The following is a 24,845-nucleotide window of genomic DNA, read 5'->3' on the forward strand; positions in this document are numbered from 1 at the left end:
ACCAAACAAATGGAGAAATCAATCATACATACATTTATTTAAGTTAAACTATTATACATTAGGTCATTTAAAAAAAAAAAAAAAAACTTTTCCACAACATAAACTTTTCCAGCCACTTTGTCCGGGTATACAACTTGGAAAAACACAGTTGGGAATATTTGCTGCCTTAAAGACAGCCAGGACTTCAACAACCAATCTACTATTAGACTGAGCACAAACAGGTGACAAGAACAAAGACGAGACGGCGTCCATGTGGATGATCTTCAACAGATGGATCAATAGCACGGCTTCGATCACTATGACATCACCACGGTACTGAATCAGCAGAGAGACAGATAGAAACTACTCCCCGGTACCAAATTTCCCAGTAGTTTGTGTACAATAGACAACAGTATAGAAAGGAAGAGCTGAAAACATTTTAGACTTATAAAAAAGTTTAGAAAACATGCACCTTTTTGTTTGTTTTACACCATTTCCTTTCTACTGTGGCCCAGACTGAAGTTCCAACTAGGGGTGCGTTTTAAACCAGCTATAATATGAACGCTACTCTTCCAACTTATCTAATATGTGGTGATACCAGCTAACAACTGGATGTCTTAACCTTGAAGCCACCTTGTTCTCTGTAAAAGAAGTCTTCTTGATTTGAGGCCATGTGACAATGCAGTAGGAAGCAGCGAGAGAGAATGGCAATAAATGAAAATAATCTCCTGTAGATTAGAGTATTGCATAATAGTTTAATTCCTCTGTTTGTTTTTGCGAGCAAATCAGGGAGACGGCAGTGAGTAAATCTCCTGGATTGATTATTACAGAATGTGCAAAAAAATAAATTCATTTTGAGAGAAAAAGGTGCCACGATTACAGACTTCTTTTTCCCACGTCAACAACAAATGCTTTGGGTTTCCTTGGTTTACCCGACCTATTCAACTCAAAACATGAGTATGCGATGACATTGACATCTCGCAGATTGCTCCTTTATTCTCTTGCACTGGCTGAAAACAACAGGATCTCAAAACTGACTCCACATCTACATCCAGTCTTCAGCTTGTTCACCTCAGACGTGTTACATTAGATGAGGAGAAAAAAGACAAATAAGAGAAAAGAAGGGGTACACAGAGGGCTCTGTCACAGTCACAGTGGAGTTTTATTTTTTTATTTTTTTATTTTTTTAATTTACCCCTGTTTTTTTGTTTTGCTTTGTTTTGTTTAACCCATTGAAGCCTTTTAACTGAGAACGACATGGCGGTCAAACACAGACTTTCTCTGTTCCTGGACCTGCCTCCTCCAGCGCTGCTGTGCGTGTTCCACTTTGTTGAGCATGTTGGGCCGAGAGTGTGAGCGGGATAAAACATTGTGAGCGTTGGCAAAAGGCTGCTGGTCCTGAAAGCACAGAGAGAGAAAAAAAACAAAACGGGAGTGATTACATAAAAAGTTCTAATAAAAATAACTCAAAAGTCCTTCTAACTGCACAAAACCCCCAAAGATGTGGACACAAGTCATGCATGAGAGTCTTCCAACATCTTAAAAGCCGCCTCCACTGAAGCTGGAAGGGTTGTGCGACCTTTGATAAAAAAAAAATTAGATAAACCCCAGAAAGACTGTTTCCTACACCACCAGCCAACTATGTACTGTATAAACATAGCTGTATAACACCCTAAGATTAAATTTTTTTATCTTGTTCTGCAGATCCCTATTCATCCCCTCAGCATCCACTGTACTTTTTTTTTTTTTTTACAGCGCATACAAAGACATTAGAGAAATAATTGAGAAATACTTTGATATCAAAGCTGTAAATGTGATAAGGGTGGAGAGTTTGGGAAGGTCACAGACACAGCTGGGACCAACGGTATCAGTTGGGCAGCCACTTCAATTTCAAAAACAAACAACCCCACCATTTCCTCTGTAATTAGCCGCTTACACACAGAGATCTCACATCACGGCCCATAACAAAGGCCTCCTAATAGGCCGCCTCTGTGATTTAACAGCACTGCTTCAGGTTATTTAGTCTTGCTTACAAATGTCTCGCTACTGAACCTTAATTTCCAGTAACCACTTCTAAGCTGTGTGCTAATTAATTACTCGTGTGCATGTGAAGAATCAGTTCATATCAACTTCCTTCATTTCTTTTCCAGAAATACAGCATGCACCATTCTCTGGTCTGTATCAGAACAAATCACATCTTTAAAAGGAATCCAGGGGTGCTTAAGTTGTGACAAAGAGGCAAACTGACACAAACATACTTTCATCATCATCATCATCATCATCATCGTCATCATCATCGTCGTCGTCATCATCACGACTGCTTAGTCAGTTTTTTACAGCTCAACTGAAGACAGTGCTCAAATGTCAGACTTCCTGTATCCATAGCCGTGCCAGTAAAAACGCAGCAGGATTATCAGAGAAAACACGCAGCCACAGCAAAAGCATTAGCACTTTCAGTCTGCTTAGTTTTTTTGTTTTTTTCAAAGGAGGTTTTATTTTTTTAAATTGCTCACTAGTCTCAGCCACATCATTTTTATACACGTTTCCACAATGTGTATAATCGCATACGGCAATGACAAAGCATTTTGGATCAAACAACCTAACATAACTCAGCTTAGAAAGCCCTTCATCTAGTCTATTTACACATAAACATATACTTTCAAATCTGTTTAAACCCAATCAGGTCCAAATAATTGGCGGTCAAATACCAACACCCAGCATTTTTAATCACTAAGTACAAGTTCCTGCAAGTGGGGGGAACACATACCCCAACATCATCGTCGTTTTGGATCAGCTGCGAGTGTCCGAACAGACGCCTCTTCAATATGGGCTCCAGGAGAGTCAGGTAGACCATGTAGAGCAGCAGCAGTCCCAGAATAGACAGGTACATGATGATGGTTACCTAAATGGACAGAACCGGTTTATTTATTTTTTTAGCAACTACGTTTTCTGAAAATCGCATTACAGAAATGTTGAAAATCAGTTTATTGACAAGACAATCAACTGACAAGTAAAAGCGAGGAGAACAAAACTGTCTGCTGTCTCACCTTTATGGTCCCCGAACTCCTCTCTTCATATTTACATTCACAGCGTAAACAATACGCCTCCACATCTTTCCCATCAACTGGCATGGGTTCAACCACATGAAGACAGTTGCTGGACAGGAGAGAATGCAAAAAGATCAACATTTTAAAAAAAATGAAGCGAGAGGTCAGCATTTGCATTGGCATCACCCAAGAAGGCATCGTGCAACCTACCAGTCTTTGAGAGAAACATTTTGCTTGTAGATTTGCCCATCAATGTCTCTGTATGGTGGACAGATGCATTTACAGCGGATGTCTTCAGAGTTCTGTAATGGATGGATCACATCATTTTCCTTCAGCTCGCACAACTTTCAATCTATATTTTTAATAATCATGCTTTTGGTTGATCAACATGTTACGCAATTACAGGGTTACTCGTAATGAAGGCAAATAAAAACAACAACCGAGTCACTGTTGTGAAAAGTCAACATAATACGCAGCTGTTGTCACGTTATAAATCTTATTTATAAAATCAGATCATAATTCTAGCTAACTAAGATGCAAAGTATAGAAAATAGTTAAAAACAAAAAAAACGAGGCTGAATTTTGTTGACGTTGTTCCCCATTCGGCAAAATCTGCCTCGAGCTCAGTGAGCGTCATGAAGCAGGCGTCGAGTTAGCTTTGCAGTTCCCACTGTTCCACCCCTTACACCCTTGACTGCCGACCCCCGATACTTGACGTTGAGCCTCATAAAGACATTCGAAAGGGGGATACAGGTGGCAGACTTGAATGGAAATTAAACTATGGTCATTTTCTACTGCGCAATAGCGAGCTTATGTAGCTAGCTAGCCAAGCTAACGTTAGCCATACCTTAGCCGTCACTTGGTTCAGCGCAAAGCAGCCCAGAAAAAACGCCTCGATAAGGAACACAGTCTTCATTTTATTTTTACAGCCAAGGTTTACAGCCGTTAAAAACCGCACAAATGTCTCCCGAAAGAGTAAAAACAAACTAGCAACCAACGACGTCTGCCATCAAGATGAAGAGTGCAGGAATAACACTCGCAACTTCCTGACAGCTGACTTGTAGTTTACAGAGATGGTGCACTGCTTCCGCACTCGAGACCTCAGGGAGCGCTTGATTTGTTGTATTGTGTAAAGACACCGAATCAGGTCCTGTACTCATGTAATATAACACCGCCCTACAAGGTGATGGGTTAAAGTTAAATGGACGTACCCTTAGCATGACATCATCAATTGTATGCCGTTTCAGGTACGTTCCATATGTGGAATCTTGTATTCTATTTATCATACACGTGTATTATCTATGCAGCAGTGAGTGCATGGGAAGCAGTAATAATGAAAAATGAATGGATATATTATCTATAAGTCCGGAAAAGTCAACAAAGCCATTCCTTTCATATGAAGATCATATTTCAATCGGGTGGTTTTATTAATTCTGTTAAATAGCTGATCTTTGTTTGATATGGCCCAGAGGTAGGTTAACTTAATTTCTTGGACAGAATATTTACTGCTTGCAACGAGTGAAAAGCATGTGAACTTCTCTGTTTCAGATCTGGGAGTTACTGAGAGTAAATAATTGCTCAGAAGTACAGGAACACAAAAGTAAATAATTTCTTAAAGTCCAAGTTAGTTGACGTAAACTGATCATACGTAGAAATGGGATTTTACAAATATTGTGATCACACATATAGAAAAGGGTTGTTTTTTTAAAAAAAATAATAATAATAAAAAAAAAAAGGTGACAAAGGAGCCGTAGAATTAATGTTTTCTATTTTTATTTACAGTATATTAGATGTACAAAACCATAGAAATATACATACGTGCGACATCTAAGACAGATGAAAAGCTGAATTCTATTTTACAGGCTGCCTTATTTTCTGACGTTTCCTCCACATGTCTTCAAAACCAACTATTATCTTTGGTAACCTACACGCAACGTGTTAATGCACATATCTGCACATCAGTGACATTAATGTAACGATGCATTTCTGCCATTGGCATCTTACGACTGCATTACTTTGTTTTGTCACCGCATTTTTGTAAAACAGGAGGACTTATTCGTGCACAGTGATGCTACGCTCCCAGAAATGTATTTACTCGCTACAATCCATGAGCCTAAAACTTTTTACATCATGTACAAAATGTTCATAAGAATAATTGCTTTTGTGGTTGCCACTAGTTTTCCAGTACAGCGTTTGTTCCCGAGAAAACGTTTGTGCTATATTTGAGACTGGCAGCGAGTAGTAATGCTGTCAGTTCCGCTCTAGCTGTGTAGTAGGCCTAAGTTAAAACTAAATAAACACTCTATATACAGTTGTTCAGTGTATACCTGCTCAGCCACTACCTTTCATTTCATCCTTATGATAGCCGATGAAGCTGACGTATTAAGTAATATTCATAACTTGGATTTGAGCCCTTGGCTGTCTTAAGTCATGAAGTCAGAACAAGATTCCTGGTTTAGAGACAGAATGAAGAGGTCCGTGGTGGAGGAAGGATGTCAAAGTGGGTCCACATTATGCTGCACTGCTTTTACTCCTTTCTCCCTCGTAAAGCTCCAGTTAAAGGTCCACTTGCTCAGCTGGTTCCCATGAACACGCCGTGACCCATATTGGCTCCAAAAATTGCAGAATATTTTGAAATACTCAGCAATCAACATAGAACAAAAGAATCTTAGTTTTGCGGTTAAGTGTCCAAAAGAGGTCGCAGTTGTAGATCCATCCTAAGGACGAAGGAACCTCAGGACTTTGGAACGCAGGAAGCGGATGAAGGATTTGGGGAACATTTCTCTCGATTCTTGAGCTGTGTAGTTGAAGAAGTTCTGCGGATGAGCCAGTACGTCAAACAACGCCTTCATGAGCTTCTTGTCCTGGTCAGAGAAAGTGACGTGACACAATAAAGGTCAACGTTAATAACGTGTATTTCCACACACTTCCAATAGAGGGTGCCACGTGCTAACAAGCTCTTTGTCCAGCTCATCAGCCAGAGTTGAATGGGTAGATGACTGTATAATGATTACCTGTCACTGTTGCAACAGAGTAACAGTCACTTTGATGCATTTTCAATTACATTCTCAATAGGAATAGTTTTAGTGTAAGCACTGGAAATTCATTTTTCACATTTTGTTTATGTGGCATGGCATTTATGTCATATGGTTGGGTCTGACTTGGGTCTAACTATAGAAATAAAGCAAAAGCAAAATACAAATGATGGGTGTTAGTTCCATTTTTACGACTAGAGAATATCATCATAATCATCATCCTGTTTGAAAAAGTTCTCTTTTGACTTACCTTAAGAATCTCCTGGTGATTCTCTGAAGCGTACAGTCTTCCATCTCTGACGATGTCTTCAATCAGTTCTTGGTAGTCCTCTGGAAGGAATTAAACATGAATGCAGCCATTCCCATGCTGACACTGCGGTAGGTCCCTATTAATCGCATGCGATGTGAAAGTTCTCCTCTTACCGTCATACGTCACATATGGGACTTGGAACCCTTTCCCGCTGTTTCCCTCGTTAGACCTGAACTGTATCCAGAGCCTTTTGGAGCGGGAGGTGAAGGCAATGGGACGCTCGTAAGTCTGACACGTCTCGTAGGTGGTCACGGAATTGGAAAGAGCTGTAATAGAAGGATATTTATATATGCAAAAAGGGACCTCTGGCTGCAGTTACACTGCAACAAAAAGAAAAAAAACTGGTATTTGCTGTTATAGGGCTATAAAATATAAGAAACTGACACATTCAGTCAGAGAACGGAGTAGAAGCCAAAGTATCCATGAATTGAAAGGTTAGTTTCTCAGAGACATCTTTAAAAAAAACAACTAATCAGGATGTTAGATTTGGAGCTCAGACTTACAGCTTTTTCTCATTACTAAGTAATCCCCACACTCATCCTCTATGGGCAAGTAGATTTCCGGAACAACAATAAGGATCCTGCGTTTGGGTGGCGGGTTGATAGTCCAGGTGCACTCCACATTGGCTGGGTAGTTCCCCGGGTAGTTGGGGGACTCGATGAACCCGGTGAAATCTCCCAGTTCTCCCCCGCACTGCCGATCTGTGGAGTGGCACGCAGGCACGTCAAACACCACGTTTCCTCTGGCTGCTCTGAAGCTTTATAGCTGCATCGATGCGGGGGGAAAAAACGCACTTTTGCACTGCATGATGTTGGTGGAGCCGTCGAAGTCTGTGGTTGTGTTTCCTGGACAGGCGACGCAGTAGTTCTGGCCAAACTCCCCCTGATAGGTGCCAGTGGGACAGCGGATGCAGCGGTGTGTGCTGGTGTTGTAGTAATGTCCTGGAGAGCACTGCACTGCAGGTGCCAAACACAGCGTCATGCGCTAGTTAATAAGATGCTGCCAAAAATTCATTGGGGGTTTAAACGTATGTCTCAAGCTCATCAGTGGGTTTTGTGTAGAAAGAAAATACTTTTTAACCCATCACTATGTTGATTTTGTACATTTGAATGACAGGGCTGGACAGGTGTGGTCTTGTAAGGGCACCAGACAGGAGAGCAAAGTGACGTAGTTCTATGCCAGGCCATTTGGGGGCACTGTGTCAATGTCAGGGGTTTCATTTTCTCTGTTATCCCATCCACCAGTTGCATTGATGGGAGTGCCTTGTTCTTTTACAAAGGCAATGGCATTAACCTGATACACAATTTTAAAGCTACATTTTTTTGTCACACAAGGAAATGCAAGATACAACCACAAAGGCAAACACAATTTGTAAGATTTCAAACTTTTTTTTTAGCTAATCTATAATGGTTGTTTCATTTTGTCCCTTTTACATTTTGTTCTTTATGTGCAAACTACAATAAATTAGTAACAGCAGCACCTACAATTTTTTTTTTGCCGTGTGAAAACTTTGGAAGGATCCATTTTAAACGGGGCAAACTACATGAATTGACTCCAAAAGGTTCAAAAACAGTTCTCATTTTAATTTGGGTGTGTCTTGAACAGACAGAAACCACTTTTTGGATGGCAACGTAAGGATTAAATCTCAGCTACTATTACTGCTTTGGTACAATATTTACCTCCCAATCGAAGGGCCACAAATGGAAAAAACATATTGTGTTGATATTAAATCAGTTTTAATAAGTATTCGTTTTACTACACTTCGATAAACAGTATCAAAACAAAAACAGCTGACTCCTCCTGTTATGATGGAAACCCCAAAAATAACAGATAACATTAGTCAAACCTTTAGTCTCACACTCCTGGAAGGTAACAGCACTGCTGCGCTTGGTCACCAGGTTTCCTCCGCAAGGAAAGCAGAAGGTGCGTCCTACCTCCGGCTGGTACGTCCCCAGCGGACAGGGCAGGCAGGGGACAAAGCCGTCATGAGAGTACTGACCAGGTAAACACAGACCTAAACACACAGTGACGCATGGGTTAGCCGGAAATATGAAAACATGTCTTTATGCAGATGTTAAGAGAATGAGGCCGTGATTCATCTCCAAACATGCCACCTCCCGCGCTGTGTAACCTCAGACTGGGAGCTCCAAATCGGGGTGCGGTGCGCTGATTGCGCCTGTTTAGTCTCACAGAGGAGATGGAATCTAGAATCTACAGTCAGAGTGCGATAGTGGCACGGGTAGAAGGGGTGAGGGACAGAAAAACATGGTGGCTCTTTCACCTCCGACTGAAAGGCGCAACTTGAAATACATCTTTAACATCTGAGCTCAAGCGTCTTTTTTGGGTTTACAAAAAAAGCTGAGCTGAGATCTTTATCGAGCCACCAAGGGTGACTCACATTCAGATAATAGTCTGGAGCGTTTGTGTCTCTTTTTTCCTGTCTTCTAGAGTATTATATTTACCATTGGCTGCATTTTTCTGCTATTTTACCAGCAGCTACTCTTGTCAATACAAAAAGCTACATTTTTATTTTTGCTTTGAACAAAGAAAACACATTTATTAGAATATTTCAAGTCAGGAAACATTAAGCTAGATTGGCTCCTCACTTTTTTCTCACTGTCTAAACTAATGGTGACATATGATTGATATTAATATGTCTTCATATAAATGTGGCTCACACTGTAACATCTGCAAAAAAAAAAGGGCAGAAAAGTCCCATCTGACATTCAGACACAGATGCGATCCTCAGCTGATTTCCAGCTCTGTTCTCACTCACAACCACGTGATGGACGCATGAAAAATATCAACCAGACTCTAAATCTCTAGCCGAGGCGCTGCTGGAGTGGCGCGTGCGCCGCCGCTCACGCAGCCACCGGTTAACATGGGAGCTGAAATGAAAAGCAAGACATTCCGTCATGCGCACATGTGCTGCTCCAGCCTCCTGTGTGGGACCGCTTTAATGTTCGAATGAAATTTTATGGTCTCAGGCCCCTTTTTTGTCGTGTGCTAGACGTGTTACTGTGACATGCGTCTCTGTTTCTCTACTTGTGTTTCATTTTTATTAGGTCACAACCCCTCCCCCCCCAAAAAAAATAAAATCTCTCTTTCTCTTTCAAGCAGTTGAGCGAAATTGAAAGACATGAATCAAAGTGACTTGTCTTACCTCCGCACTCAGACATGTTTCGAGCTCCGACCACCTTGGGAACCTCCCTTCCTTCAGGTCCGGGACAGAGCTCGCAGGACATCTGTCCCTCTTCATCCTGATAGGTTCCAGCTGGACACAGCAAGCAGCGTCCCTGCTCCACGTCATAAAACGTCCCCGCGGTGCAGCTCACTAGGGCGCAAGCAGGGGACAATTTCAGGATAAATGAGTTAGCTTTCATGAAAAACATAACTTTTCCTAAGAGGTTGCATGGTGGCAGCTTGATTTAAGCCACTGCAGAAAGGATTTCCAAAATCATGTTGTCTATAAACATCCAAAAAATATATAAAGAGATATATACATATATGTGTGTGTGTGTGTGTGTGTGTGTGTGTGTGTGTGTGTGTGTGTGTGTGTGTTAATTGTTTCTTGTGGAAAAATCAATTACTGAAAACACTTTAGTTTTGAGCACCCAAAACAGACATATGCCTCTACATGTGTTCAGTTGTTCTCAAAGTCTGTGCAGCAGGTTGATCAAAGCCAGTCACCTGTCTACAACAAGTGGGGAGCTCAGACTATGTGAAACGCAGACGGGAAACAACACATGCAGCAAGATGCCCCCAAGGCTAAAGCAAGAAACCACGGAGACGCAGCGCAGCCGCTCAGTTGCTTCACTAGATTGTTCAGGTTGAGGCTAACCGAGGCGTCGCCCTGTTGCTCCCCAAGTGTAATGACGCAGGATGGCGCGCAAATGTAACAATGCTCAACTGAATTACTTTTATCAGTGGAAGCGGCCTGAACACTCTGCGGATCTGTTGAAAGATCAGAGGGCTCGGAGGAAGTAATTGGCTGTGATTGCGGTAGGTGCATCAGATGTCAACACAATGCGTCACCTTAAATTCCACGAGTGGTTGAGGTAAAAGAGCAGCAGACTCCTGTAAATCTGTTTGTTTGTTTGTTCTGCACAGATGCATCTTCTGAGTGTGTGCACAGCTTTTGATGAGACATTGATGATTGATGACTCAGAACTTGCATCCACTGCAATACAAAGCATCTACAAACTTAATCTTTTCAATATGATGCAGGCAAGTCATCAAATGTTCGAGGCAGTTGAAATGTGTTAATAATCCGATATATGGGAACATTGAAATAATTCCAAATTGTCCAGAATCACCTTGGTTCTGGAAGTTGCCCAAATTAAAACGTTGGTGTGAATCGGAGCCTGTATCTTGGTATTTTCTACTTCCTTTTAACTCATAATTGAACTGAAAACAAGAAGCACTACTAATGGCGTTTCCATCGGCGGAAGGCAAAGAGACGGCCTTCATCTTTTCAAGTCTCAATCTAATACAGTCGAAGCAGTGAGACAGAAGTGAGCTCCAACACTCCACAGCTGCCTTTGTGTCCCACATTTGACACCTTTAAATAACTCATACAGTGCTCAACCTCTAATACCATCAAACGCACGGTTCGCCTCTTCTGAGAGCAGACGCAGGAACAAATCAAAGACCTTTTCCCCTTTTATCCCTCAAAAGTGCGAAGGGCTTGATTAAAGGGGCCAATGTGCCATTTTGCTTTTGGTCCCACCCATTCAAAGTGATGCCTGTAATTAATTTGGGAATTACTGCGTCTGCCTGATGGTCTTTAGAACTCGAGTCGCAAAAAAGCAAAGCTGATCTCTGGCAAGAATAAATCAATTAAAATCCCGCCACCCCCAGTCTGCCGAAGCCTTTAAAAACAACCTCGAGTGGAAAAAAAAAAAAACCTGACGTGTGAGCGTTCAACAAACAAAGGCTTTTACCGCCAATCTATTACACATGGCTCAGCAAACTGTTCGATTTCCCCCCCCCCTTTTAAAGAAAGAAATTGTAATTCTCTCAAGAGCAGTTTATTATCATTTTTTTTCTTTTTTGGAAAGCTATTGTTTACTCTGAAAGACCATGAGGAACCATCGTTGCATTGTCCTCTAACAGCTTTTATTTGACAGAGGGAAGCAGCGAGAGAAGGGAGAGAGCGAGAGTGAAAGAGAGAAAAAACCTTGAAGCCTTTCAAATGCAAAGAGCGCCTCTATAGAGTCCTCCAACTGATGGCCCCAAAGAGTTTAAAAGACCTTTCACCTCTATTCAAGTCCCTAGTCTTTGCCTACTTGATGACATAGGAAAACACTACGGTATCACAGTGGTAAGGAGCTGAACCCAATAAAAGGGGTCAGGTTTCTCAATCCCCCCATTCTGCTCGGCCCAATCGCTGCTCGCGCCCATCAAGCCCGGGCCCAAACAACTGATGCTAATTGATTCCCATGGTGCGGCTGAAGTCAATTCTCTTTAGCAGTTTTAGTGGCTGGGGGTCATGCAAAGTGGCCCCAGCTGGGGGGGGGTGAGCCCCCCCAAAAAAGAGGAGGGTGGGGGGGGGGCCGCGGCACTCAAACTGCCAGCTTGAATCAACAGCACTTCCTAAACATCTTCAATGTTAAAACAAACAGCAAAAACAAACGCAAAAAAAGGACAGAAGTCGTGCTGAAGCGGAGGCGCTGAGCTCGGAGCGACTTCGGAATCAGGATTCAGCCTGTGGCACCACTGTGTTCTGATGCGGTAGTTATGGAGCGAGATACTGACTGAAAATATGTGAACAAACAACAACGAAAAGGGAGCGAGAGCGCAAAAACTGAGCCGAGTATTCGAATCGGAAAACAACACTTCGGAAAAAGTAAAGCAATAAATAGCCGGTGTCAGTGTCAGGGGAGAAATGTTTGTATAATACAGCATGGAAAACTTAATCCCTGCAAAGACACACGGCAGTCTGTGTTGCCACCCCTCTGTGGCAGTGAGAACAAGCCCCAAACTGGGTTTTCAATGGAGTGGGCAAACTGAAAAGGACTCAACTACACCGCCAGCTAAGCCAGAGTGGGAGCCGGGGGAGGAGGGGAAAAATATAGCTCTTTTAAAGGGCTGGAGGTTAAGAAGAATGCCTTTCAGCAACCCCCCCCCACCCCCCTTTCTTCTTCTAAATTACATGTCTACACCCCTGCCATGGCCAATACACTGCTTAATGTTGACCTGAAAGTGTAGCGGGGGAGTTAGAGAATCAACAAACTGAGGAGCTGAGTTACTGAAATAATGTTTCGCAGAGGCCGAAGCTAAAAATCTCACGCGCTGCTCGGACTATGAGGCAGAGGCCGGACTGACGGAGTTTAACCTCAACAAGCTTTATGGGAGAAGTTCAGGAAACAAACAAGCAAACAAACAAAAAAGCACAACGGCACCAAAACAAAAATAATCATCTTCTCTCTTTGTTTTCCTTGGAGTGCAGAATAAAGAAAAAAAAAATCCTTACTTCAAGAGCTGCGTGCGTGCGTGTGTGTGTGTGTGTGTGTGCGTGTGTGTGTGTGTGTGTGTGTGTGTGTGTGTGTGTGTGTGGCGGGATTCAGAGCGCCGCCCGCTTCACACATGTCAACAGTGACGGCAGCAACGAGAAAACGAGAAAAGCCTGCAATTAGAGTAAATACAGAGTCATCTCATCGGGAGAGAAGCACGCCGCCTCTCCTCGCTGACATAAAGACGCTGTGCAGGCAGCCTCCGTCTCAGTGTGAGGCCCAAAATTAGGGGCGCGCGCCGCCCTGCAAGCCAGAGAAAACACATGCCAACGCAGCGCGAGCTCTCCAGCGCTGACGGCGTGCGGTCGCGTTTTTACGAACAATTTCTCCGTCGGGGGATTTGCGAGGCTCGCGGAGAGGGGAGGACCTGCCATCAGCCCTCGGGTTTCTCATCCCCAGGCGACATGCTGGAAGATCTCAGCGCCTGGAAGACCAACAAGAGTCTCTCTGTTCCCTCCGAGCCAGCGAGGGAGCGAGGGTCGCTCTCATTAGAGCCCGTCTGCGGGCCAAATACGGCGCTCATCTGGCCGGCACCTGCTCCAGATCCAATCATGGAACCCGGCTCGTTTAAAGGTCCCGTTTGTGACATTTTTAAAGAAGCCTTTCGTATTTGGTCAGGCAGGCTTCCTTAGATACCATCCATTCATCCATCTATTTTCAATACTCGCTCGATCCGGCGCTCAGAAGCCCGCGGGGGTCTGCTGGAGACTCTCCCAGCTGTCATAGGGCGGAGGCAGGGTGACACCCTGGACAAGTCGCCAGCTTATCGCAGGGCCACATAGAAAGATGAACAACCATTCGCACTCACGCTCACACACACTCTCAGTCAATTTAGAGTTTCCAATTCATATGCACCGATTTTGGAGCGTGGGAGGAAGCCGGAGAACCCGGAGAGAACCCACGCAGACACAGGGAGAACATGCAAACTCCACCCACCCAGGCCAAGGCCAGGAATCGAACCCACAACCTTCTTGCTGTGAGGTGACAGTGCAAACCACTGCACCACCTTGTCACCAGATAGCAGATAACAAGCAGCAAGAATTAATTGTGATTTAAATGCTCCAGGAACTAAGTTCTGCTCGACCAGGTCCCCTATATGAAGGTGATGTAATGTGCAAGTGTGACTCTCTATGGATTCTCAAACCTTAGAGTCATATTGATGATATTATAATGTGTATTCATTTTGGGTGGACTAAATATGACATCACTGATGGCCTAGGAGTGAAATGCACGGCCCGCCACTGATTGCACTGCGAGTATACACTTTTATTAATGTATTTATGGGCAGCATGTCAAGCTTTTACCAAGACAACACAAAAAAGAACACAAAATACAGACGGACTCACCACACTTCCTGCCCATCAGCACTTGTCCCGCCGCGCAGTGGCCCGGCAGGTCGGCCGGCTGGCCGGGACTCTTTCCCAGCTCGTAGTCCGACCCGGCGAAGTGCAGGTGGAACTGCTCCCGGTTGATGGACTTCCTCAGGGTCCGTATGGTTTTCCGCAGCCTCCTCTCCGAGCGCCGGCGCACGCAGCTCAGGTCGCAGCTCTCTGCTGAGAGAGGCACCACACACTGCCACTGTTTCTCTCAGCGGGGGGGAGGAGGGAAGAAAAAACAACCTCATCTGGCACCCGCGGGGCCGCATGCACGGGTGTGACGGGGGAGCTTCCGAGAAACTCAAGGAAACAGACGGATCCTGCGCCCCAGAGAACCACCATCACCACCACCACCAGAACCGCCATCACCACCACCACCAGAACCACCATCACCACCACCACCAGAACCGCCACCGCCACCGCCACCGCCACCGCCGCCGAGTCAAAACAGGAGATACTTTCACGGTTTGATTAGTGACAAGCAGGCAGCGGTGCGGAAGCAACAGCAACAAGGAAAAGGTTGGAGAGAAAGCAGCAGCAGGCAGGCAAGCAGGCAGGCAGGCAGGCAGAGGGGGGGAGCGCAGAGGGACCAACCTGTTACCTCCTCAAGGTTCACATCCAGCTCAAACTCAGCCGTGATGGAGGAGCCGTCCTCCTCGCCGGCCCTCCTGCCGTGGCGGCTGCGCGTTCGCTGTCCGGCTGAGGTGCAGCGGAGGCTCACGTAGCTGAACTGCACGTTCTCGGTGAAGAGGAACCTGCTGTCTGCGGTGACGGGACACACAGCCAACACCACATTCAGCCCCACAAAAAGAAAACCGCTGATTGGAACCTTTTTTTTTTATGTAACAGAGACATTTTTTTTGTAATCTGAGACAAAAATGACTGCGAGGGGTGTCAAGGAGGATGGAACCCTGCAGAGAAGCAAAACGAAGCTGCAGCCCTGAACCCTGTTTGATTGACAGGGAGCTCAGCCCCGACTGAAAGCTTTGCTGCTGCTAATTACATCTTTCCCACCCGCCGCTGCCACCGCCGCCGCTCGGCAAAGTGCAGCGTCGAGACAAAAAAAAACCCACATGACTTTTCCCGCAAACGTCTCCCACATCTACCTGCTTGACTTTGAAGCGGCTTTCATGCCTGGTTGTGATCTTCTAAACACCGCGGCAGGTCTCTAACCCTCCCAGGCTTCTTTTCTAATCATGAAGGAGCTTTTTTAGGCTTTCTTGTGATGAGGGAAGCTCTGTACCTGACTGAGCCGAGTTCAAACTCTCCCTCAGCCTCTCCTGACTTCGTTTCAAGTTGCATTTGGAGGTGCCCGACCGGAACGTGGCTGTGGTCTTGATGCGCGGCACGCCGGCCTTTTCAGAACCTGCGGAGGCGGAGAAGAGCGTCACCGCGTTTAATCAGCGTGTGCATCAGCGGAACGGAGGGGTCTGGGGGTGGGGGTGAGGGGGTGAACCACCACCCAAACCTCTGACCCCCCACCCCCCCGGCTGATGTTTTGTGAGGCAGTGGCGGAAAGATAGATGCCAATCTGCCGTGTTTTGCACTCGCCTGCGCAATGCGAGCCGCTGCCGTTCCTTTGTGCGTCAGCAGCCAGGCAAGGCAGAGGCAGGCCGCAGGTCACCGTGTAGGAATCCTCCATCCCTGAAAAACACACACACAAGGGAGGCCGTGACACGCGGACCCAGACAAAAGCGAAGGCCACACCAGCAGGAAGTGAGGGAGCAGCCCCTGACGACCGGCATGTAGGGACACGAAGAGCAGCAGGCGGCTGCCGGCTCACACAACCAGCATCCGGCTCGCCCGCTTTAGCTTCAGAGTGACCGGATGAGGATGTTGATGCATCGCGCACTCACACAGTGTCAACGAGCCGGGTTAGAAGAGCATTTTGTGGCAGGAGGTGAAGTGTTTTTTTCCGATTGCCTCTATGACTCTATTTCCTCCGTGTAGAACAAAAAAAAAGGTGAAGGTTACTGAGCAAAAGGCTCTGCTGCACTCAGTGGAGCGTCATCCTGGGCAAACTGAATTCACTGCACCTGCATCCACAGGCAGCAACCTGTGAATACGACCACAAGCGTGAACAAGGGAAGTCATCAATTTCAAGGAGCGCCGCTTGATTTTCTTTTATTCTTTTTTTGTCATATTTATGCCCTCATCAGAACTTCAAGGGCGTCTCAGGCGTAAATTAAAAGGCCTGTGTGAGGTAATGGTTCGTTTTGATTTAGCGGTGGCCACATCTCCCATTCGTGGCCGACAAACAGATCAGCGCAATAAGTTGTGAAACCGAGCGCACATGTGGAGTCAAGCGGAGTATTCCATGTGTTGCATAAGCCAAACGACTCACCGCTGCTGATGTGAACCTGGGACTGGCACGTCAGGAAGCATCGGTCTCCTCCCTCCTGCTTGCTGCAGTTCAGGGTCGGCTTTGAAGGGGGCGCCGCGGGCGGGAAACCCTCGGCTTCTACAACGGGAAAAATCACGACAAAACTCCAGCGTAAAAACGGCACCAAATTTGTCCGTCGTGTTGCGGTGAAGGCTCGGCGGCTGACAGCGAAGAACAGCGGCGTTGTTTAGGGCAGCGCGGACGTTTCAAAGACCGCGACCGACTCGTTCAAAGTATCTCCTGTTTTTTTTCACCCCCACCTCCCCCCACACCCCCAAAGTTGTCACAGGGAACACACAGTTTACGCATGCACGCTTCCACAGGAGGCCGCACAACAGCGGCTGCAACCTCTGGCGCACAGCGGGAGGGCTGGGGCTGGCCTCTTACCGACGCAGTCCTTCTTGTTCCAGTGCAGCCTGTAGCCGGCGTGGCAGAAGCACTGGAAGCCACCCGGCGTGTTCTCGCAGCCCTGCTCACAGCCGCCGTTGTTCACGCTGCATTCGTTCACGTCTGGGAGATGGGAAACAGTCGCAGAAGTCGTCACCAGCGGTGGGCGTCGTCGCTCTGATTTGTTTGTTTTTTTTTCTTTGGCGGGAGTCGAGCACACGCGCGCTACGCTCCGCTTGTGGCGTGCAGACTCACCCCCGCAGTGGGCCAGTCCATACATGGTGTAGCCTTTGTTGCAGAGACACTGAAAGCCACCGGGGTGGTTCACACATGTGTGATCGCATGTCCGCTCGAAGAAGCACTCGTCTATATCTGTAATCAAAAACCGGGCAGATGATAGCATGCAAGCATGATAGTATGATAGTATGATAGCATGATAGCATGACAGCGGGGCCTTCAGCAGTGGTGGGGAGTTTTTTCCCTCCTCGTCCACAGAAACACTTGCTTTTTTTTGGGTTGTTTTTTGTTTGTTTTTTCACACTGGGTGACAACAAGGGTGAAGAGTGTGATAAACAAGGGTAAATCACACGGGCTCATGATGTTAACTCAGGATAAAAAGTAGACTGACTACACGGTGGTTGCAATCGGAACAGATGTATCCTCAAACGGCGACAAGTAGCTCTGAGCAGCTCCGAGACTGACGAGTCGTTTAACACACAATGCAACACAACCGGAGCTAAATCCCGTGGACGTTACAAAGTCACCTCTAAAGACCTGGAATTATCTCTGATCCCCGATATTGATTCACATTTTTGAATTAATCCACTTAAACCTTCCGCCTCCGCCGACGTCATCCAGCCTACCTTTGTGATCAAAGAAATACAAGTTAAGCCCTTAAGACCTCAGAGGAGAGGACGTAAAGCAGATCTTTGAGGATAGAATAATGTGATGCCGTGTCACTCGTGAGGTCGCAGGCCGCGGCTTGAATAACAACGCGCGACTCTGGTCTACCTTGGCAAGAGCGCTCGTCCGTCAGCAGCTTGAAGCCTTTCCTGCAGTTGCACTCGAAGCTGCCGATGGTGTTTCTGCAGAAGTGTTCGCAGCCGCCGTTCTGCAGCTCGCACTCGTCGATGTCTGGAGGAGGACGAGCCAATCGTGCGTCAGCGGGACTTTCCTTGACGAATATGTGACTTTTTTTTGTACGTGGCCGACCTTTGCATGTTTTTCCATCCGGCTGCAGTGTGAAGCCGACGGGGCAGCTGCAGCGCACGCCTGTGGATGTGTCTTTACAGGTGCAGTCGCACCCCCCATTGTTCACCGCGCAGGTCTCTGAAATCACAGCACACAAGGTGAACGTAGCCACGTTATTCCTCAATGCCAAATGTCGGAGCCTTAGGAAAACAGAGCCCTCTTTGGAAAAATGCTGCACTCTCGCCACAGAATGGCCCATATCAGACGAAAATACTGCGAGTTTAATTATTAGGCTCTTCAGTTATTTTGTCAAATTGCATTGCTTTGGTTTCCAGTTATACTGCAGTTTAAAGAAGTCAGTTTCCTAATTGCTAGAATCTCCAGATGTTCTGTTACTGCAGTATTATTGAATAGTACTATTAGATTTTATTGGTACAACTTTGGGTTCACTAAAGGGCACCGATATATATTGTTTGCAAACAAAAAGGATTGTCTTTTTTAAAACCAGGCATTTCAAAATAATACGCCGACACACACATTGATGATATGTTTTAAACTGTTTTTGTTTCTTTCAAATGCTCCCGGGAACAGACAATAAGTAGTCTGCTCTTTTACATAAGCAGCAGCAGATCCCGGCCGTTCCTGTCATAATCTGCTGTTTACTGCACAACACAGGACAGGGCTTTCAGAGATCTTGTGTTTGCTAAATACTTGGCACAGTGCAAAAAAAAAAATTATCCCAGAAATATAATAGTCCGCCATGTCAGGTACCTGACCCAGAATCACAGAGCCGATGAATACTGGCTGCACGAGGAGGGATTCACACTCTGCTCTTCCCACAAAATGTGAGGAAAACGCGAAATGTACCACACTGTCACAAGCGCATATTTGGCTGGGCGGAACCCGGGGCGAGGGAGCCGGCGCGCAGTCATTTCACAGTTTGCTCAGATCTTCTGAGGAATGCGTCGGGTTTGCTAGGCGGGAGCAGCGTCCCCGAGCGGCTCCCCGGCCCTGCGGTACAGGAGCGTCATAATCACCCATCAGCAGCCTCCGCTTGACCCGCTTGTCCACCTCGCTGAAGGACGTGGCGTTGTGGTCCGAGGACTCGGCGCTGGCTTCGTCCCGCTCTGCGACACAAAAAAGGAAGCGTCGGCGGGTTTAGGCTCACTTTGGGGGACTCGGCACACAGACTCAACCAGTGTTGGCGAGTAATCTATTACTAAGTAATCCACTACTGCAATTAAACTACTTTTTTTTAGTAACGAGTAATGTAATGGGATTACTGTGGCAGAACTGGTAATTATATCATAATTACTTTATCAAGTAACGATTCCATTACTTTTCTGAAATATTTTGCAAGCTATCTTATTATCCACAAAATGTCTGAAATTTAGAGACACAGATTGATGATGCAACCAAAACAAGCATGACGGCAGTTGCGTTTGTAGCTGGAAATACAAACATTACGTTGGGTTCATCTCGTCTAAATCAAAGAATATTGTGGTTTGTTGTACGTTATGTGCAGGAAACAAGACGTCCTCAACTGTTACTTTATCTTTTTTTTTTTAACTAAAGTGATTAGTAATTAGTAATTGATTAGTTATGTCTTATGTCTTATTACTACAAAAGTAGTTAAAGAAGTAATTAGATTACTTTTTAAAGGAGTAATCAGTAGTTAGACTACTTTTATGGAGTAATCCCAACAACACTGGACCTAACACAACCCCCCCACCCCCCACCGAGTGCAGCTCTTGGCCGCTGACGTCGGTCACCTTTCCGCAGGCTGATGCGTGTTTACCCTGGAGACACCGTGCTCATGGCAGCTCGCTGTGTGTTCCAGATGAGGCACCGAGATGAGCAACGTTAATCTGCGGGCAGCATCGCAGAGACACGCTTCCGAGGACAGAAACACCGCCGACGCGCGATCGTTATCCTGCGCAGCCATTGTGCGGAAAAATGCTCAGCGGCAAAACAGCGGAGGAGCGGGAAAGGGAGGCTTTCAGCCGCTGCGTATTCATTTCTCTATGCACTGAGATAATCTGGGCACAACTAAAGAAAGCGTGCAACACACTGCAAACTGGGCACTCTCGGAAAAAAAAAAAAGCTTGGTCCCAATCCAAGCAGCAGCTACACAATTATTCCAATTGTAACGACATTGTCTGCCCCTGCAAATGAGATAAGATTTCACAAAAAGCAGATCCCATGTTTTTTTCTTTGCTTTTGGTGAGCTCTTTATTGGTCACTCATGTCTAGACGACACACAAGGCTGCTCGGGCGGCGTTTCAGATAAAAGCTCTTTCTTCATAACGAATCTCCTCAGTGCCAGTGGAACAGTGGTGATTGGTGCAGCCCTGCTCTGAACTAACATTAACTTGTGATATGACCGCATTTTATGTGCTTGACTGACTCAGTTGCTTCCATGTTAGATGATGTGGGGAGGATTATTGAACAAGACCAGTTTTCCGACAAATACAGAAAATGCGAGAGACGCACCTTCTCACCTTCACATTGTTTCACACTCTTGGGGCTGCAGACGGTGCTCTCACCTGTACACGACCTCTTGTCAGGCTGGAGGGTGTACCTGGGGTGACACCTGCATATCGGGCCGTTCTCCGTGTCCTCGCAGTTGTGCTGGCAGCCTCCGTTGCCATGGTTGCAAGTCACTGAGAGTCACATGCAGCCACAAACATAGAAACAAAGAGATCAGCGCAGCCTTGGAGGAATTGATCTGCGTGTGTGTTGGGATTGGTCGGCCGACAAGCACGTACAGGTGCAGCCCCTCTGGTTCCTGGCCAGCTCGAACCCTGGACGGCACTCGCAGGCCACGCCCACTTTGGGCGTCTCCTTGCAGATGTGGGCGCAGCCGTGCTCTTTATTCATACAGTTGAGGCCCTCTGGGACACAGAGAGAGGGTGAGAGGTGCACACAATGAAGCTCTCCTACAGTGGGCGAGAGGCGTCGCCGGAGATTGTTCTCGGACCTTTCGCGGTTCCAAGTCATCGACCACCACCGAGACATTTCTTTGGGTCGCGTCGGAAAAGAAATTTCTACTCGCATAGCAAATGCAAAAGTTGACTCCCTGCAAACGACCCTGCCTCAACAACGCACTGAACAAAGCCTGCAAGCTGTGAAATAGGATGAAGTGACATTCAAACAGTTCATCCTTATTCTCCGTACTATAGATGTGTCACAGCTGACTGGGCAGGGCCACAGGATTAAACAGGGCTGTCAAGACTCGATGGAGTGGAAAGTGCTTGCATTTAAGCTGACTTCAGTCAAGCAGAGCAAATAAAGGCACTTCAGACTAATCTGCGACACAGAGCACATAGAGGCGAGTGTTGCACTTATTAGCTCATTTTGTTCTCTGGGAAACTGAGATCCTTTTCCCACAGCATGTGGCTGCCGCAGATGAAAGCTCCGTGACGGGAGTCAGCCTGAACCTGTCTCGCCTCGATGTGGCGTCAATCTCCGTATCGCAGGAGGACGTCAAAAACATTATAATAAGCGTGTTGGCGAGTAATCTATTACTAAGTAATCCACCACTGTAGTTAAACTACTTCTTGAGTAACGGAGTAATGTAACTAGATTACTGTGGCAAAACTGGCAATTATATCTAAAGAATTACTTTATCAAGTTACGATTTTGTTACTTTTCCGAAATCTTCTACTTATTTTCAAAAATATGGGCTGTGCAAAAGGCACCAGTGTTGTGAAATGTGCAGTTTGTGTTTCGAGAGCATGTTAAGAGGACAGAGGCAATGTTTGGAATTGCAAAATTTGCACTTTAATACAGTTCATTCCAAAGCACTGAGCAACTGTTGCTTTATCTTCTTTCAACTAAAGTAATTGGTAAATGATTACTTTTGAAACGACGTAGCCAAAGAAGTAATTAGATTACTTTATTGAGGAGCAATCAGTAGTTGCATTACTTTTATGGAGCAATCCCAACAACACTGGTAATAGACAGGTGAACAAAAAACAAAGAATTTCAAAATGCACCCAAAGTCGGTCGGCCTCAAACCCTAAATAGAGAGATGCAGAACGTGTGTGATGAGATGCAGAACGTGTGTGATGAGATGCAGAACGTGTGTGATGAGATGCAGAACGTGTGTGATGAGAGGTGCAGCCATGGAACTTCACATACCCACAGAGCGGTGGATGCACGTGTGCTGGTTGTCGCTGAGGAAGAAGCCCTCCTTACAGCGACACTCGTAGCTGCCCATGGCGTTGACGCACGTGTGTTGGCAGCCGCCGTTGTTGAACTTGCATTCATCTACATCTGCAGGACAGCGTGGGTGAGGGCAACAGCGACCAGTGTTTACAAGTCGCTGACGCAAAGCGAGCCGCAGGCGCAAACAGTGCGCGTGGAGTCGCAGCATTTCAAAATCAGATTGTAGGCATGAATGTTTAACCAAAAGAGGTGAATTTAAAGGGAGAAACTTTGCTTGCGGCCAACACAAACATTTTTTTTTTCCTACCACCTCCCACACACACACACACACACACACACACACACACACACACACACACACACACAAATGAAAGCCTCAGTGGCAGATCTTACCCAAACAGTTGTGGCCATCGTGGGCCAAATTGAATCCATCGTAACAAGTGCAGCGATAATTGCCTGGTATATTGTTGCACTCATGTACACAGCCGCCATTATACTCCAAATCACATTCATCAATGTCTGAGGATAAAAGAGATGCAAATGGTTAAAAAAAAAAAATTGCTATGCAACTTTAGGATTGTGAATACGCATTTTGGCAATAAAAGCCAAGAAGGAACAAGAAAATAAGCAAAAAAGGCCATGATTGCAATGTATTAAATACACACACACACACACACACACACACGCACACGCGCGCACACACACACACACACACACACACACACACACCATCATTCTTTGAAGAATGTGTAGTAGTAGATCACATCCACCTTCACACTCTGTTCATATTGACGGCCAGAGTGGGGCCGCGAGACGCATCATGTGAAACAAACAGGGCAACAAAGTGCACATCATTACCTTCGCAGTGTTCCCCATCTCCTTTAAAGCCTGTTCTGCACGTGCACTTGTATGAACCTTGTGTAGTCTGACAAATAGCATCGATGTGACAGCCATCGCTTCCCTCCGCACACGGATCCGCTGAAACACACAGGGGCCAGTAAAGGGCAGAGTCGCCACAACACTTTTGCAAGTGGTAATAATGACTGCATAACGAGCGCGGGGTTTTCAACACAAGACATCAAGCAAGAAAAGGTTCGTTTTGATTGTCAGAATCACACGGAGCGAGCCTTTTAAATAATGACACCGACAAGCAACATGTTAAGTGTTTTGAAACTACGCCAATGTTGCGGGGTAATTTACAAAACACGACTTGAATTAAAAACAAACAAACAAAACAAAACAAAACAAAATAGAAAAAGCCATTACAAAAAATTTGTAATGGCACCCAACAAAGTCTCGGCACTTTGGACATGTGAAAGTAGAATAAAAAATGACATAAACTTCACCGGCGAAACAACATGAGCGCATTCGGAAGGGGGGGAGAAGCGATTGCAAAGTAGCGCGGACGAGAGAAAACACTGCACACACACATGCAACACACACACACACAGAGACACACACGCTTACTACGATCCCACCTCGAATCTCTGGAAGCGTTCTGCTTTGACGACTGTTTAACAAGAGCAAAAACAAACACAGGTCCCTCGCACTCCAAATAGAAGCTCCCATGGTGATAGGATCCAGGGCTTTTTTTTAGAGGTCTTCTCGAAAGGACGCGTACGCACTGAAGTCCCGAGCGAGCGTCCGCCTCATTTTCATTCTAGCCTGTCAATCTGCCTCACAAGGGGCTTTTGAAAAGAGAAAGGAGTGAGTAAGTGGCTGTGTGTGTGTGTGTGTGTGTGTGTGTGTGTGTGTGTGTGCGCGCGCGCGCGCGCGGGGGAGGGGGGAGGGGAGGAGGGGCGGGGGGCGCAGGCGCGCGCTAGGAGATAACGTGAATGAGAGCGTGCGTGCGCGTACATGTGAGAGCGGAGGGGGGGGAGACGAAAAAAAAAGATCCCCAGTGTGTGTCAAGTCAAAGAGCTAACTGGGACAAAAGCGGAAGTCGAGATAAAACGCTGTGCTAGCACTCCGACAGAAACTGCTTTTGTTTTGAAAGCAACAGGCGGAAAACTGTCAGTTTAGCACAATGACTTTGGTAATTTCCTAAAAAATATAAATACGCACACTGGATATAAATCTAGTGAGTGTCAAGTCAAGGAGCTAACGGGGACAAAAGCGGAAGTTAGCATAAAACAACAAACATCAAGAGTGTAAACATGGCCTTTGGCGTTCGATTAAAAAGTCGAGTTTAGTTGAACGTGATGAAAAAAAGGGGTCGAACTCAGAATGGGTTCACGTAATAAGGCATCCATCAACCACGACTGGCTAGCGAGGTACTTCCACACACGCCTGCAGTTTACCACGCTGTGCAGTTGCTAGGCAACGAGAATCATTTTCAAGTCCATTAATTTAATGTTTGGATGCGTGAGATTTTTTTTATTTTTTTTATTTTTAAAGTTTACAGTTCAAATCGTAATTATATCAATTTTAACATTTTCAACATATTGTACAT

General features: G+C 45.8%; 2 protein-coding genes across 6 annotated transcripts; both read right to left on the reverse strand.

Moving 5' to 3' along the window:
* Positions 1 to 10: 10 nt before the first annotated feature.
* tmem9b (TMEM9 domain family, member B) lies at positions 11 to 4,100 on the reverse strand. The gene is made up of 5 exons (XM_076022041.1): positions 3,874 to 4,100; positions 3,237 to 3,328; positions 3,027 to 3,135; positions 2,747 to 2,881; positions 11 to 1,377 (listed from the first exon to the last, which is right to left on the reverse strand). Exons 1-5 carry the CDS (start codon positions 3,940 to 3,942, stop codon positions 1,222 to 1,224), a joined length of 561 nt encoding a protein of 186 aa, XP_075878156.1. The 5' UTR covers positions 3,943 to 4,100; the 3' UTR covers positions 11 to 1,221.
* A 682-nt stretch (positions 4,101 to 4,782) lies between these two features.
* Positions 4,783 to 24,139, reverse strand: scube2 (signal peptide, CUB domain, EGF-like 2). 5 transcript variants are annotated; one of them, XM_076022185.1, is made up of 23 exons: positions 23,872 to 24,139; positions 23,252 to 23,371; positions 22,787 to 22,912; positions 22,367 to 22,501; positions 20,992 to 21,117; positions 20,725 to 20,886; positions 19,261 to 19,350; positions 18,245 to 18,361; positions 18,044 to 18,166; positions 17,288 to 17,404; positions 17,033 to 17,155; positions 16,607 to 16,723; positions 15,814 to 15,906; positions 15,506 to 15,628; positions 14,857 to 15,024; positions 14,233 to 14,436; positions 9,535 to 9,705; positions 8,218 to 8,385; positions 7,166 to 7,327; positions 6,875 to 7,072; positions 6,485 to 6,637; positions 6,312 to 6,391; positions 4,783 to 5,890 (listed from the first exon to the last, which is right to left on the reverse strand). In XM_076022185.1, exons 1-23 carry the CDS (start codon positions 23,960 to 23,962, stop codon positions 5,744 to 5,746), a joined length of 3,114 nt encoding a protein of 1,037 aa, XP_075878300.1. In that variant the 5' UTR covers positions 23,963 to 24,139; the 3' UTR covers positions 4,783 to 5,743. The 5 variants fall into 5 exon arrangements, with proteins under 5 accessions (XP_075878300.1, XP_075878327.1, XP_075878309.1 ...); XM_076022212.1 differs by having other exon boundaries at positions 20,770 to 20,886; positions 23,872 to 24,138; XM_076022194.1 differs by having other exon boundaries at positions 14,233 to 14,439; positions 20,770 to 20,886; positions 23,872 to 24,138.
* Positions 24,140 to 24,845: the final 706 nt, after the last annotated feature.

This window comes from Nelusetta ayraudi, unplaced genomic scaffold (assembly GCF_046127955.1).
Source record: "Nelusetta ayraudi isolate G7.1 ecotype Tasmania unplaced genomic scaffold, CSIRO-AGI_Nayr_v1 ptg000002l, whole genome shotgun sequence".
Classification (NCBI taxonomy): Eukaryota; Metazoa; Chordata; class Actinopteri; order Tetraodontiformes; family Monacanthidae; genus Nelusetta; species Nelusetta ayraudi.

What these genes read in the sequence shown, in the direction of transcription:
- scube2 (XM_076022176.1), bottom strand. Translation starts at nt 23,962, where the DNA reads ATGGGAGCTTCTATTTGGAGTGCGAGGGACCTGTGTTTGTTTTTGCTC. An exon ending in CAGCGGCTCGCATTGCGCAG is followed by an intron (nt 15,629 to 15,813) that starts GCGAGTGCAAAA and finishes CCGCCTCCGCAG; the next exon opens with GTTCTGAAAAGGCCGGCGTG. An exon ending in CTTAGTAATGAGAAAAAGCT is followed by an intron (nt 6,638 to 6,874) that starts GTAAGTCTGAGC and finishes CTTCTATTACAG; the next exon opens with CTCTTTCCAATTCCGTGACC.
- tmem9b (XM_076022041.1), bottom strand. Translation starts at nt 3,942, where the DNA reads ATGAAGACTGTGTTCCTTATCGAGGCGTTTTTTCTGGGCTGCTTTGCG. An exon ending in TGAACCAAGTGACGGCTAAG is followed by an intron (nt 3,329 to 3,873) that starts GTATGGCTAACG and finishes CATCCATTACAG; the next exon opens with AACTCTGAAGACATCCGCTG. An exon ending in AAAACGACGATGATGTTGGG is followed by an intron (nt 1,378 to 2,746) that starts GTATGTGTTCCC and finishes CTGTGCTTTCAG; the next exon opens with GACCAGCAGCCTTTTGCCAA.